At 41.9% G+C, this 13,138-nt stretch overlaps 1 protein-coding gene across 1 annotated transcript in view; it reads left to right on the top strand.

Moving 5' to 3' along the window:
- Positions 1–13,138, top strand: part of sdk1b (sidekick cell adhesion molecule 1b) — a 310,131-nt gene that overhangs the window by 137,302 nt on the left and 159,691 nt on the right. Inside the window, exon 6 of the mRNA XM_048198429.1 lies at positions 4,734–4,867. Coding sequence (XP_048054386.1) covers positions 4,734–4,867 — 134 coding nt within the window. The remainder of the gene's footprint in view (positions 1–4,733; positions 4,868–13,138) is intronic.

The following is a 13,138-nucleotide window of genomic DNA, read 5'->3' as shown; positions in this document are numbered from 1 at the left end:
ACCATATGTTCAAACAGAGAAAACAATGTTTAGACATGTCGAAAAGTAGATAAAGGACCGATGTTTGGCAAGTTAGCATTGCTGGTTGATGATGTAACCAAACAAATTGGCAGCAAAAACCATCTATTTTGGTTCAAATTAAGTTGTCTGTTCTGACAAATTTGCAATCAAGTTAGAAATCTCAAACATCTCATTATAGATCTACATAGTAGATGTTTTACAAGTGATCATTTTAGGGTGATCTTAAAGGGATATTTAAGCCAAAACTGCCTGTTTGACTTCAATTGGGTCCAATTCTTTTCTTTTCTACAGAAGAAAGAAAGTCATGCAGGTTTGGAACGACATGAAAGTGAGTAAATGATGATAGAATTTTCAGTTTTGGGTAAACTGTCTATTTAAATGTGTAAAATTAGCTAAATCGAATCTGGACCATAACACATTACACCTTACTCTTAACTTTCTTTAATCTAGCCTGAATGTGTTAGTTGAAGGCCTGGGATATCTTATAGTTTTAAGTTAAAACTGAAAGTGTGAAAACATCCCATGCTGAGATTTTTCCACTGTGGATTTATTTTGGACTGAGTGCGAGACTTCTCTTTTTTCATTTTCCCTTCCCTTCCCTCTTTTTTTTTCCCCTGGATGGAGAGGCTGGAATTAAAGACTCTGAGTTCAAAGGGAATTTTTTTTCCTTACAGGAGATAGATTAAAACGCTTATTCTTGACGTTTTCATGTGGTTTCTCTCTTTCTCTTTCCCTGTCTGTCCTCTTTCTGTCTCTTACTCACTCTCTGACTTTATTTCACCTTGAACTCCATATGAACAACATAAAGTGCGCATTAAATATCTTGGAGGCTTATCCTTTTCTCCATCTCTCTTGTCTTACTGCTTGTTTGCTTGTCTGATTCGCATTTCCTGCCCTAAAAGCTCTGCCACGTTGAAGTCAGAGTATAGGCTGTTTAGCTTCTAATGGTTCCTCCTCTTTCACCTTGAGTCTGTATGTGCGTACATGCATTAGCAAATGTGTCCAGTAATCAAAACGAACCCGCTCGCTGAAATGTCGACAAAAGAGCTCTATATATTTAAATGTGGACAGTCACCCATGACTGGACTTTATTGACATTACACGGTGGCTCATGCATTAAAACACTGAGCTCCTCTGTTTGAAGATTACTGTAGGCTTTGGCCACCGTTTCAGAGGCCTGCCATTGCGTCAGGATTTGGTGGGGAGAAATTGTGCACTTACATAAACGAATAATGTTTTTTTTTTTCCACTTCATCGTCATCTTTGTCATTATTTGAGTTGCTACAGCATCATTTTTATTCTTAGATGTAATTTAAAATTGAGGCTGAGTTGAAGCAGTGCTGAAAGAGTCTGCTCACACCAGCCCTACAGTGTGTGATCCAAACAGTATCCTTCCACCTGGAATTTTCACCATGTTTTATGGTTATATAATGGAATGATAACTTCACCATATAAGTACTGTACGCAGAGACTCCTGTACTGGTCTAGTTAAAGGGACAGTTCACTCAAAAATTATATCCTATCAAGATTTACTCACCCTCATTTTGTTCCAAACCCATAAGACCTTTTCTCCCTGTAAGACAGAGAAATTGCAAAAACAGTAAAAGTGCTCTTTTGTCACTCCTTTCCATGCTATTACAATGAAAGGGAAATTTCTTTTAAAGGGGTCCTTGATTATGATTTCACTTTTTTAACTTTAGTTAGTGTGTAATGTTGCTGTTTGAGCATAAACAACATCTGCAAAGTTACAATGCTCAAAGTTCAATGCAAAGGGAGATATTTTCTTCTACAGAGATCACTCTTTAAGGACTGCAAAAAACAGCTTCTTTGGGTTGGTGACATTTACATAAACCCTGCCCCCGAGAACATTCAACAAAAGGGGGTGAGGCCATGTTGGGCTGCTTTAGAGAAGAGGAAGAGTTGTCGTAGTAGAGTGTTGTTGCCATGCTGTCATTTTACGCCGGACTGCTTCACAAACGAGGGTCAATTCAATGCTGGATTTGCACAAAAGATTAACATGACAGCACATGCTAGACAATGAGTTGAATCAACCCCACAGCAACTATATAAATTTATCCACTAACCATTCAGAAACATCCAGATGCATTCTGAAAGTTGTAACTTCTTTCTGAGTCTCTCCATCAGTGTCCGACTCCGGTTTGAACAATGTAAGGCTGAACACCGTTACTGACAGTCATCATTTTGGCTGCGTGAGATTCTCCAGCGTTGTTGTTGTTGAGTAATCGAAGCATGTGCTTTTAAAGCTCTGCCCTCTTCTGGAATGCAGGCCTGAGCAGCACCTCATTTGCATTTAAAGGGACACACACAAAAAAGGCGTGTTTTTGCTCATACCCAAATAGTGGCAAATTTGACAAGCTATAATAAATGATCTGTGGGGTATATTGAGCTGAAACTTCACAGACACATTCTGGGGACACCAGAGTCATATTATATCTTGTAAAAGGGGCATAATAGGTCCCCTTTAAAAGTATAATTAAAGGAGTTCATATAGTTTGCACACTACTTAAACTACTGATTGGACTACATAATGTCTGTCTTGAATATAACATTAAATAAATGTTGATTTTATGTTGTTAGGGCTGTATCCCATTAACTATAATAAATGCTTGTTCATTGGTTTCAAACAGCTCTTTCAGATTATAGATTTTTTTTTTTTATAAATGTGGTCTTCCAAACTAAAATGTCAATATCATCATATTTTTGCTAGAGCTGTTGGGAACACAGGTGAACACAATTAAAACACACTAGCATAAATTCAGACTATATAATATAATAGTATATAATCAAGGTAGTTTTTTACTGAAATGATAAACTGTCTTCTCAGTTTCATAATAATATCAGGGGCAATTTGCCACAATTCTTTTAAAAAGTTGTCATTTTATATAGTTAATTATTTACAATTTTTGATGTTTAAAACAATTGTCATTTTGCATCACCCTTTTCATTTTTTGAAGTTTCATAAATTTCATATTTATTTTGCTATTTAAATTTTGCTGAAAAGCCATTAAATAGCCATTTTACATTTTAAATACACATATTTTGTGGAAGATGGCCTTTTTTTAACTTTAGTTAAAAAATATTCTTTTCAAACCTGTGTTAAAACAAGTTCTCATTGTGACAACTACCCCATATAGTGCGATATGTCCCACTTAATTTTATGCATATATTTTCATATTGTTTGAATTAAAGGGTTAGTTCCCCCAAAAATGAAAATTCTGTCATTTATTACTTACCCTCATGCCGTTCCACACCTGAAAGTCCTTCGTTAATCTTTGGAACACAAATGAAGATATTTTAGTTGAAATCCGATAGCTCCGTGAGGCCTCCATAGGGAGCAATGGACACTTCCTCTCTCAAGATCCATAAAGGTACTAAAAACATATTTAAATCAGTTCATGTGAGTACAGTGGTTCAATATTAATATTATAAAGCGACGAGAATATTTTTGGTGTGCCAAAAAAACAAAATAACGACTTATTTAGTGATGGACGATTTCAAAACACTGCTTCAGGAAGCATCGGAGCACAAATGAATCAGTGTATCGAATCATGATTCGGATCGCGTGTCAAACTGCCAATGGCTGAAATCACGTGACTTTGGCACTCTGAACAGCAGATTCGATACACTGATTCATTTGTGCTCCAAAGCTTCATGAAGCAGTGTTTTGAAATCGGCCATCATTAAATAAGTCATTATTTTGTTTTTTTGGCGCTCCAAAAATATTCTCGACGCTTTATAATATTAATACTAAACCACTGTACTCACATGAACCGATTTAAATATGTTTTTAGTACCTTTATGGATGTTGAGAGAGGAAATGTCATTGCTCCCTGCAGGCCTCACGGAGCCATCGGATTTCAACTAAAATATCTTAATTTGTGTTCTGAAGATTAAAGAAGGTCTTACGGGTGTGGAACGGCATGAGGGTAAGTAATAAATGACAGAATTTTCATTTTTGGGTGAACTAACCTTTAGACCCCCCTTCACTTTTTGCCAAGGCTTTTCAGTAGCAGCCTAAAATCTCTCTGGAGTTCTGACAGACAGGAATGCAATTTTGTCCATGCTTTCTGCAGGGTCAATGGGTGTGGCACATCTAGTTGTGGCGGTGACACTTCTGTTATGGTGACTACAGTGTGGAGCTCTTAGTGCTTTTAAAAACTTGCCTCATATAAAGGTGTGATTGTGTCATGTGTGTGTGAAAATTTGAAAGCGCTATTGACGTCTCGCATAAGAGCGCTATTGAACACAGGCCATAGAGGAACATGAAAGCCCACTCTCTCTTCTTTCCTTATTCATTTTGTTGTGTTGTTCTTTGGCGAGTTATTTTTTCCTGTCCTCGAGAGAGATAAAAATATCTGTTCAAAAAGTGGCAAAAGCCTTGGTTAATGTAAGTGGATGTGTATGCATGTTTGTACATGTTCATTTTTCATTGTGTCCAGTGATGTATTGATTTGTGCACGTGTGCTGAAACAAGTAATTATCATGTTGCCCTCTTGCCGATGAGACCATCCAGAACTAAAATAATAAAACGCTCGTGTGCTTTCATTAGAACGTCACCTGGCTCAATTTTACAAATAAGCAAATTGATTTGGTACAGGTCACCCTGAGATTAGAAAGGAAATGAAAATGCAAGTGGACAGTCTTGTTTACCATTCTTACATGTGTTTTGTGTGTTTCTCTTTTGGTTTCAGAGCAATAACATTGGACAATCAGCTCGTGGTGTTGGGTACGGTAGCAGCAGACGCGGGACGGTATTACGTACAGGCTGTTAATGAACGCAATGGGGAAAACAAAACCAGTCTTTCCATTTACCTGAGTATAGCAAGTAAGTTTTTGAAGTATATACAGTATATGTATGTATGGTTGTGTAAAATGTTTTTATGATTTTAATTTAATAAAGTACTCAAACGTAAAATACCACTGCATAGTCTTCACTGTATAAATTAAACATATATTAATCCTTATTAAAGTTACAAAAGTTATTCAGTCTAGAACAGTGACTGATTTTTCTTGTTTGATTAACATTAAAGGTGATAAAGAGGATCTTTTAATCGACTGAGAAACCAAAGATGTTACGGTATGGTGGTGTAGAGATGAGGCAGATACGGATTTCCACAATAACATAGAGCTTTAATCAAACAAAGGCAAGGAAACACCAAACATAACCTTAACACAACAGAGAACGGACAAGGAGTGCAGGGAGTGAGTGCAATATATAGGAGAGCAGACAATAGAGTCCAGGTGCAGGTGATGAGTGCTGATGAGGAACTGACGAGGGAAGTGAGTGCAGGTGTGGAGAACAGGAGGATCTTGGGAAATGAAGTCCAGGGAAACAAGGGTTCTGTGACATTACCCCCCCCTCCCGGTAGGCGCGTCCTCGCGCAGTAGATGAAACAACCGGGAGGGGGGCGGGCGCCCTGGAGACCTCAAGCTGGTGCAGGGGGAGGAGCAAACTGGAGTGGAGGTCTCCAGGGCAGGTTCAAAAGCCATGGCGGGTCAGGGGCTGAAGGCAGCCATGGCGGGTCAAGGCAGCCATGGCGGGTCAGGGGCTGAAGGCAGCCATGGCGGGTCAGGGGCTGAAGGCAGCCATGGCGGGTCAGGGGCTGAAGGCAGCCATGGCGGGTCAGGGGCTGAAGGCAGCCATGGCGGGTCAGGGGCTGAAGGCAGCCATGGCGGGTCAGGGGCTGAAGGCAGCCATGGCGGGTCAGGGGCTGAAGGCAGCCATGGCGGGTCAGGGGCTGAAGGCAGCCATGGCGGGTCAGGTGCAGCGGGCAGCCATGGCGGGTCAGGTGCAGCGGGCAGACATGCAGCGGGCATACATGGCGGGTCAGGTGCAGCGGGCAGCCATGGCGGGTCAGGTGCAGCGGGCAGCCATGGCGGGTCAGGAGCCGAGGGCGGCCATTGCGGGTCAGGAGCCGAAGCCGAATTGTCGCCGAGCCCAGGCGGCGCTGAAGGACCGGCGGGAGATGGCGGAACCAGCGGCTCCACCGACCGAAGCGCAGCCGGGGCTCCAGAAGGCCGCAGTTGAACACAGACGACAGACAACAGAGTGAACACCAGGGGGAGTGAGGAAGCCAACTGGAAACGAGGGACGGAGGGACGGAGCGGAGACGGAGGAGTGCAGTCCAGAGGGGAGGGCAGGCTGACGAGGGACCAAGGTGTGAACGGGGCAGGATGGAGACTTGTGAGGCTGGAGGACTGATGGGCAACGGTGGAGACGAGGGAGGTTGGAGCCAGGGTGTAGGTAATCGCCCAGAGGTCCGAGGTGGAGATCTGGGCGAGGGGGCTTGAGGTGGAGGTGACGTGTAGAGACAAATGGAAGGAGGCGGGAGAGGGAGGCAGGGAGGGAAAACAGTCTTTGGGTTGGAGGATACAAACACACAGTTCATAGTAGGAGCGGCTGGCTCGGCGGCGGCTGGAGCTGAGGGCTCGGCGGCGGCTGGAGCTGAGGGCTCGGCGGCGGCTGGAGCTGAGGGCTCGGAGGCGGAGACTGGCGCTGCTTGCTCGGCGGCGGAGACTGGCGCTGCTTGCTCGGCGGCGGAGACTGGCGCTGCTTGCTCGGCGGCGGAGACTGGCGCTGCTTGCTCGGCGGCGGAGACTGGCGCTGCTTGCCCGGCGGCGGAGACTGGCGCGGCTTGCTCGGCGGCGGCTGGAGCGGCTTGCTCGGCGGAGACTGGAGCGGCTTGCTCGGCGGAGACTGGAGCGGCTTGCTCGGCGGAGACTGGAGCGGCTTGCTCGGCGGAGACTGGAGCGGCCTGCTCGGCGGAGACTGGAGAGCTTGGCTCGGCGGAGACTGGAGAACTTGGCTCGGCGGAGACTGGAGAACTTGGCTCGGCGGAGACTGGAGAACTTGGCTCGGCGGAGACTGGAGAACTTGGCTCTGTCCAAAAGTCTATAAGCCAGGCCACCTCACTTGGTGGCTCGCACAGGGTTGGAGCTGCAGGCTCGGAAAGGGCTGGAGCGGGCTCGTTCATCCCCTCAAATACAATTAAAATCCCCACAGGCACTGGAGCTGGCTCTGTGGGGACTGGAGCGGGCTCTGGAGAGACTGGAGCGGGCTCTGGAGAGACTGGAGCGGGCTCTGGAGAGACTGGAGCGGGCTCTGGAGAGACTGGAGCGGGCTCCGGAGAGACTGGAGCGGGCTCTGGAGAGACTGGAGCGGGCTCTGGAGATACTGGAGCGGGCTCTGGAGATACTGGAGCGGGCTCTGGAGATACTGGAGCGGCTTGCTTCCTCCTCCTCCGCTTACGGGACCCAGTTGAGGATTGTGGGTTCCGTGTGGGGCAGGCAGGGAGTTCGCTGGAGGGGTATGCGGAGGAAGCCGGAGGTTGACTGACTGGCCCGGCCAACCGTGTCTCTGGATGGACTAGAGACAGACACCCATCCTGAACCCAATCAACGATAAATTTGGAATCATTTAACCACAAAATGGAATTTATGGTTTCGCTTAAGGAGAAACGATAATCGGGTTCACTAAAACGGATGGTGTCATCATCTAGTCCATCCAGAAACAGGGAGATCAAAACTGCTTCAGGCCAGTCAGACACATAAGCGAGCTCAACGAACTCCTCCACATACCTCTCCAGCGAACGACCAACCTGCAGGAGCCCGATGAGGCGATCGCCGGCCGACAGATGGATGAGAGGCATAGGAGGAGCACGAGCCAGGAAGCCAGGGAAAGTCTCCATCTTTTTTTTTTTTTTGTGGAAAATCCGGTCGTTTTTGGTCCGTTCTTCTGTTACGGTATGGTGGTGTAGAGATGAGGCAGATACGGATTTCCACAATAACATAGAGCTTTAATCAAACAAAGGCAAGGAAACACCAAACATAACCTTAACACAACAGAGAACGGACAAGGAGTGCAGGGAGTGAGTGCAATATATAGGAGAGCAGACAATAGAGTCCAGGTGCAGGTGATGAGTGCTGATGAGGAACTGACGAGGGAAGTGAGTGCAGGTGTGGAGAACAGGAGGATCTTGGGAAATGAAGTCCAGGGAAACAAGGGTTCTGTGACAAAAGACTGTTAGTGAGTTTTTTAAATGAGCGCATGCGTAAGAACAACCCCCCTCCTTTCGAGGGAACGCCTCCCAAAACGCGTGCACGAGTATTGGAACACGAGTGTTTACCACCGGCATTCACTTTGTCGTGTAAATGGATTCATTATGTCGGACTCACCGCAGGTAACTCATAATCTGCAGTTGTTACTCCTGTCTCCGGACAAAAACATTGCATGCGGCGCCTGTAGAGTGTGGAAAGTTACTGGAGCGCACAGCCGCGCTCGTCTCGCACAAGGAACGTCATGGCAGTGATTGACAAGCCAGAGGGCCAATCCGCGCACGTCTCTCACAAGGAACGTCACGGCAGTGATTGACAAGCCAGAGGGCCAATCGCCAAAATTGGCTGATGTTTTTAAGGCCCTACCTCGTGCACAGATGATGTATATTAATATTATTCCTTTCAGTGCACCTAATAAATAGTCTTTTATCAGTTAATAAAGACAGTTTCAAGTAATATTGCAAAAATGTATAAAACAAAACATCCTCTTTAGCACCTTTAAGGACACAGACAGCAACTGCTAGGCCTATATATATTAGGCTGTTAAGAGCTAATGCACGGATCCAATATAGTGATACATCTGCTTTTTTTTTCTCAACTGTTTATGTTCTCTTAAGACAAAACTGAATGTGTTTACAAGGCTAACCGCCAATACAGGCATTTCAATTGCAAGAAGATATGAACGAGAGTTAAGTTCCAACACAGCTGGTAACGACAGAAGTTCCAATGAACATTTGCAAACCGCGTTGCAAACTTACGTTGTTGGAATTACAGTTTTCGAGCTTTTTTTTAGGTCATATACTCATTTACGCTGAGCACTGTATGTATATATATATATATATATATAATATTATATTATATTATATTATATTATATTATATTATATTATAACTTAGAGAACAAAATTTTCGGTTTTACTCAAATTAGGGTGATGCAAAAATGAGTACACCCCACTGAAAGTCTCTGGAGCAAAGCTAAATTTTAGACTACAAATGTCTAATTTAACAAGAATTCAACCACAGGTGAGTCGAATTATTCATTACACAGGTTTCCAGCAGACAGTTGACTATAAAAGGGTGTTAAAACCTCTTCCCGTTTCATGCTGTCAGCAATGGCACCACATGGAAGAGAAATGTCACAAGACCTGAGAAAGAAAATAATTTCTTTACACCAGAAAGGTGAAGGCTACAAGAAGATCAGGAAAGCTTTACTTATCAGTCAGATTACTGTAGCAAAAGTGGTGTAAAAATTTTAAAAAGATGGAACTGCAACCATCTCTCAGAGACGTCCAGATTTTGGAAGTTAACACCTCAAAAGGAGCGTCTTCTGATGAGAAGGGTTGAAGAAAATCGGCATGCAAGTTCACTGCAGTTATCAAAAGAAGTATAAAGCCAAACTGGGGTGACTACATTGCAGAGGAATATATGGGTGCCGTCCACGAAAGAAGCCTCTCCTAAAGCCCAGGCACAAAAAAGCCCGCCTAGAGTTTGCCAGGGCCCATGCTGACAAAGATGAAGACTACTGGGACTACTGCACTTTTACAACATGACAATGATCCTAAACACACATCTAAGGCCACTGTTGGATTTCTGAAGAAGAACAGGGTGAAAGTGATTCAGTGGCTCCTGATCTGAACCCAATCGAACACCTATGGGGAATTCTGAAGAGACAAGTTGAGCATCACTCTCCATCCAGCATCCAGTCTCTAAAAGAGGTCATTCTTGAAGAATGGAAAAAGATGTTGCAAAATGCCACCAACTTGTTCATTCCATGCCTAGAAGACTTGGTGCTGTCATTAAAAATCATGGAGGCCATACAAAGTACTAGATGTAGTAGTTTTTGTTGTGGGGTGTACTCATTTTTGCATCACCCTAAATTGAGCAAAACTGAAAAATGTGTAATCTAAGTTATATTATTAACCTTACTTTCATGTTATAAGTTAAACAGATGTTATATTAAACTTAGTCTTGTCAACATTTTGGAAATTGTTTTTGTGTTCATTGAGATATTGTTTAAAATGATACTTTTCAAAGGGGGTGTACTCATTTACGCTGAGCACTGTATACATACATACATTGTGTATACATTCTTCCAAATATCTTCCTTTCTGTTTAGCAGAACAAAGAAATTCATACAGGTTTAGAACTACTTGAGAGTGAGTAAATGATAACAGAATTGTCATTTTTGGGTGTACTATCCCTTTAAGTTAATTTAAGACGTTATTTAACTCATTTAAGGCTGCTCTGTATGAGGATACTCAACAAAACAAAACAGCGCATTCTCGTTTGTCTTGTGGCGCTTGAATGGTTTAAAAGCATTTGCGTGAATAAGAGAATAATATATATTTTGGGTTTGTATGGTGTGCGATTAAAATTGTCACGTGAAATGGTAATATGTTTCATTTTGTTCTTATTCAGATCGGCTCTCTGGGACAAAATATTGATTTTTTTTTTTTTTTTAAGTGGATGTGCTTTTAAATTAAACACATTGAACCTTTGATTCACCTTTCACATTTTCAACCATCTCATTTCTCCATACTGTCAATATGCTGCAGAAACACCCGCGCATGTTGTGTTTTGGTTTTTAAAGGACATTAATTTTGTCTTTCCACTGAGACTGAAAGAGAAAGTTGTTTTAGCTCCTAATTAAAGCTGGATTTTTTTTCCCCCATACCTTTCTGTTTAAACAACCAGCTACTTTTTAAAGTGCAGTGACAAAAAGTACTTTGCAGAAGACCTTGCTAGATTTCATTTCAAACGAATGTAAAACTAAAGGAAGAAAAGGGTAAGGAAAGTGTTCCACATGAAAATCATCTCTTTAAGTCATTAGTTTTTCTGCAGTGTTTTTGGGAACGAGGTTCACAACTGTCAGTCAAACCCACCATTTGGAGAATTGTCATTTTTCCTAATCAAAAATTTAGTGGAAGAGGCAAAGGAGATGTTGAAAGTAGTTTTAAAGGACCTGAAATTGCACAAACAGAGTTTTGAGTTGAATGAATATGACAAGGACACAAGAAGGAGAAGAACAAAGAAACAATGAGTAGAGAGCTGACAGCAGGAGGGATTTTGAACCCCAAAACACTGCTTTTTAATTAATTTATTAGAATTATTTTTATGTCCTTTGGTATTGACCTTTAAGTAGTTTATGAGCTTTTGGGATTTTTTATTATTTGTCCATATTGGTTTATAAGCCTTTTGGAGGGGGCAACTCTTCGGTTTCTGGTATATTAAAATTTCAGCAGGAAAACAGCAGGGCTTTTATAAACCAGGAACTACTTAGATTTGAAAGATATTGGGGTTTGGTTTGTGTTTTAAAGTTTGTGGTAGAGGTAAGTAGCACAGCATAGGAATAGATGTTTGGATGGGATTGACTAATAACAGAAACAGAATTAAACTTGAGTAAGTGAAGCATTGACGGGGATTTCTGAATCTTGATCTTTGTTGCAGTAATAGTGGACAAACTCAAGATCTCTGATATATAGCGATCACATGTATCAAAATACATTATATACTCTCCTTCAAAAGTTTGGTGTCAGTATTTTTATTTTTTTTTTGAAAGGAATTAATATTTTCATTTAGCAATGAAGGACATTAAATTAATCAAAAGTGACAGTACAGACATTTATACTCTTACAAAAGTTTTCTGTTTTAATAAATACTGTTTCTTATACTTAACTTATACACTGAACTTATTAAATACTGAACTTTCAATTCATCAAAGTATTCTGAAAAATGTATCATGGTTTCCCCCAAAATATTAAGCAGCACAATGGTTTTCAACACTGATAAAAAAGAAGAAATGTTACTTAAACACAATATTAGAATCATTTCTATGTAATGGCTGCTGCAAATTTTGCCATCACAGGAATAAATTACATTTTAAAATATATTAAAGGTGCCATTGAACGTCTTTTTACAAGATGTAATATAAGTCTAAGGTGTCCCCTGAATGTGTTTGTGAAGTTGCAGCTCAAAATACCCCATAGCTTTTTTTTTATTAATTTTTTTAACTGCCTATTTTGAGGCATAATTAGAAATGCGCCGTTTCATGCTGTGGCCCCTTTAAATCGCGCTCTCTCCGCCCCCTCCCGAGCTCTCGACTCTATCACTGCATAAACAAAGTTCACATAGCTAATATAACCCTCAAAATGGATCTTTACAAAGTGTTCGTCATGCAGCATGTCTAATCGCGTAAGTATGGTATTTATTTGGATGTTTACATTTGATTCTGAATGAGTTTGATAGTGCTCTGTGGCTAACGGCTAATGCTACACTCTTGGAGAGATTTATAAAGAATGAAGTTGTGTTTATGAATTATACAGACTGCAAGTGTTTAAAAATGAAAATAGCGACGGCTCTCTTGTCTCCATGAATACAGTAAGAAACAATGGTAACTTTAACCACATTTAACAGTACATTAGCAACATGCTAACGAAACATTTAGAAAGACAATTTACAAATATCACTAAACATATCATGATATCATGGATCATGTCAGTTATTATTGCTCCATCTGCCATTTTTCGCTGTTGTCCTTGTTTGCTTACCTAGTCTGATGATTCAGCTGTGCACAGATCCAGACGTTAATACTGGCTGCCCTTGTGTAATGCCTCGATCATGGGCTGGCATATGCAAATATTGGGGGCGTACATATTAATGATCCCGACTGTTACTTAACAGTCGGTGTTATGTTGAGATTCGCCTGTTCTTCGGAGGTAATGATGTTAGAACAACAAACCTTGAAGTTTAGCATTTAGAGTATATAACTCACACGCACGCCTTTCATAGTGTCACCGTGAGTAAGCACAACCACAAAAATGGAAAAGGTTTTCCTTTGTGTTTCTCACATACAGACGACAGTGTTGTCAAAACGATCCCCTTTCACACGGATCCGCGAAAATTACTAAAAACGCTGTATTATTCATGCCAGGCCAGTAGTTGGCGATGTCACTTTGTAAAGAAACACGCACAACGCTATCGTTTTCACAAATTCAAGTTTTTGTAGTTTACACACAGTGATTTTGTGTGTGACTCATCTCTCT

Source organism: Megalobrama amblycephala, linkage group LG7 (genome assembly GCF_018812025.1).
Source record: "Megalobrama amblycephala isolate DHTTF-2021 linkage group LG7, ASM1881202v1, whole genome shotgun sequence".
NCBI lineage: Eukaryota > Metazoa > Chordata > Actinopteri > Cypriniformes > Xenocyprididae > Megalobrama > Megalobrama amblycephala.
This window is presented reverse-complemented; position numbering and strand designations above follow the sequence as displayed.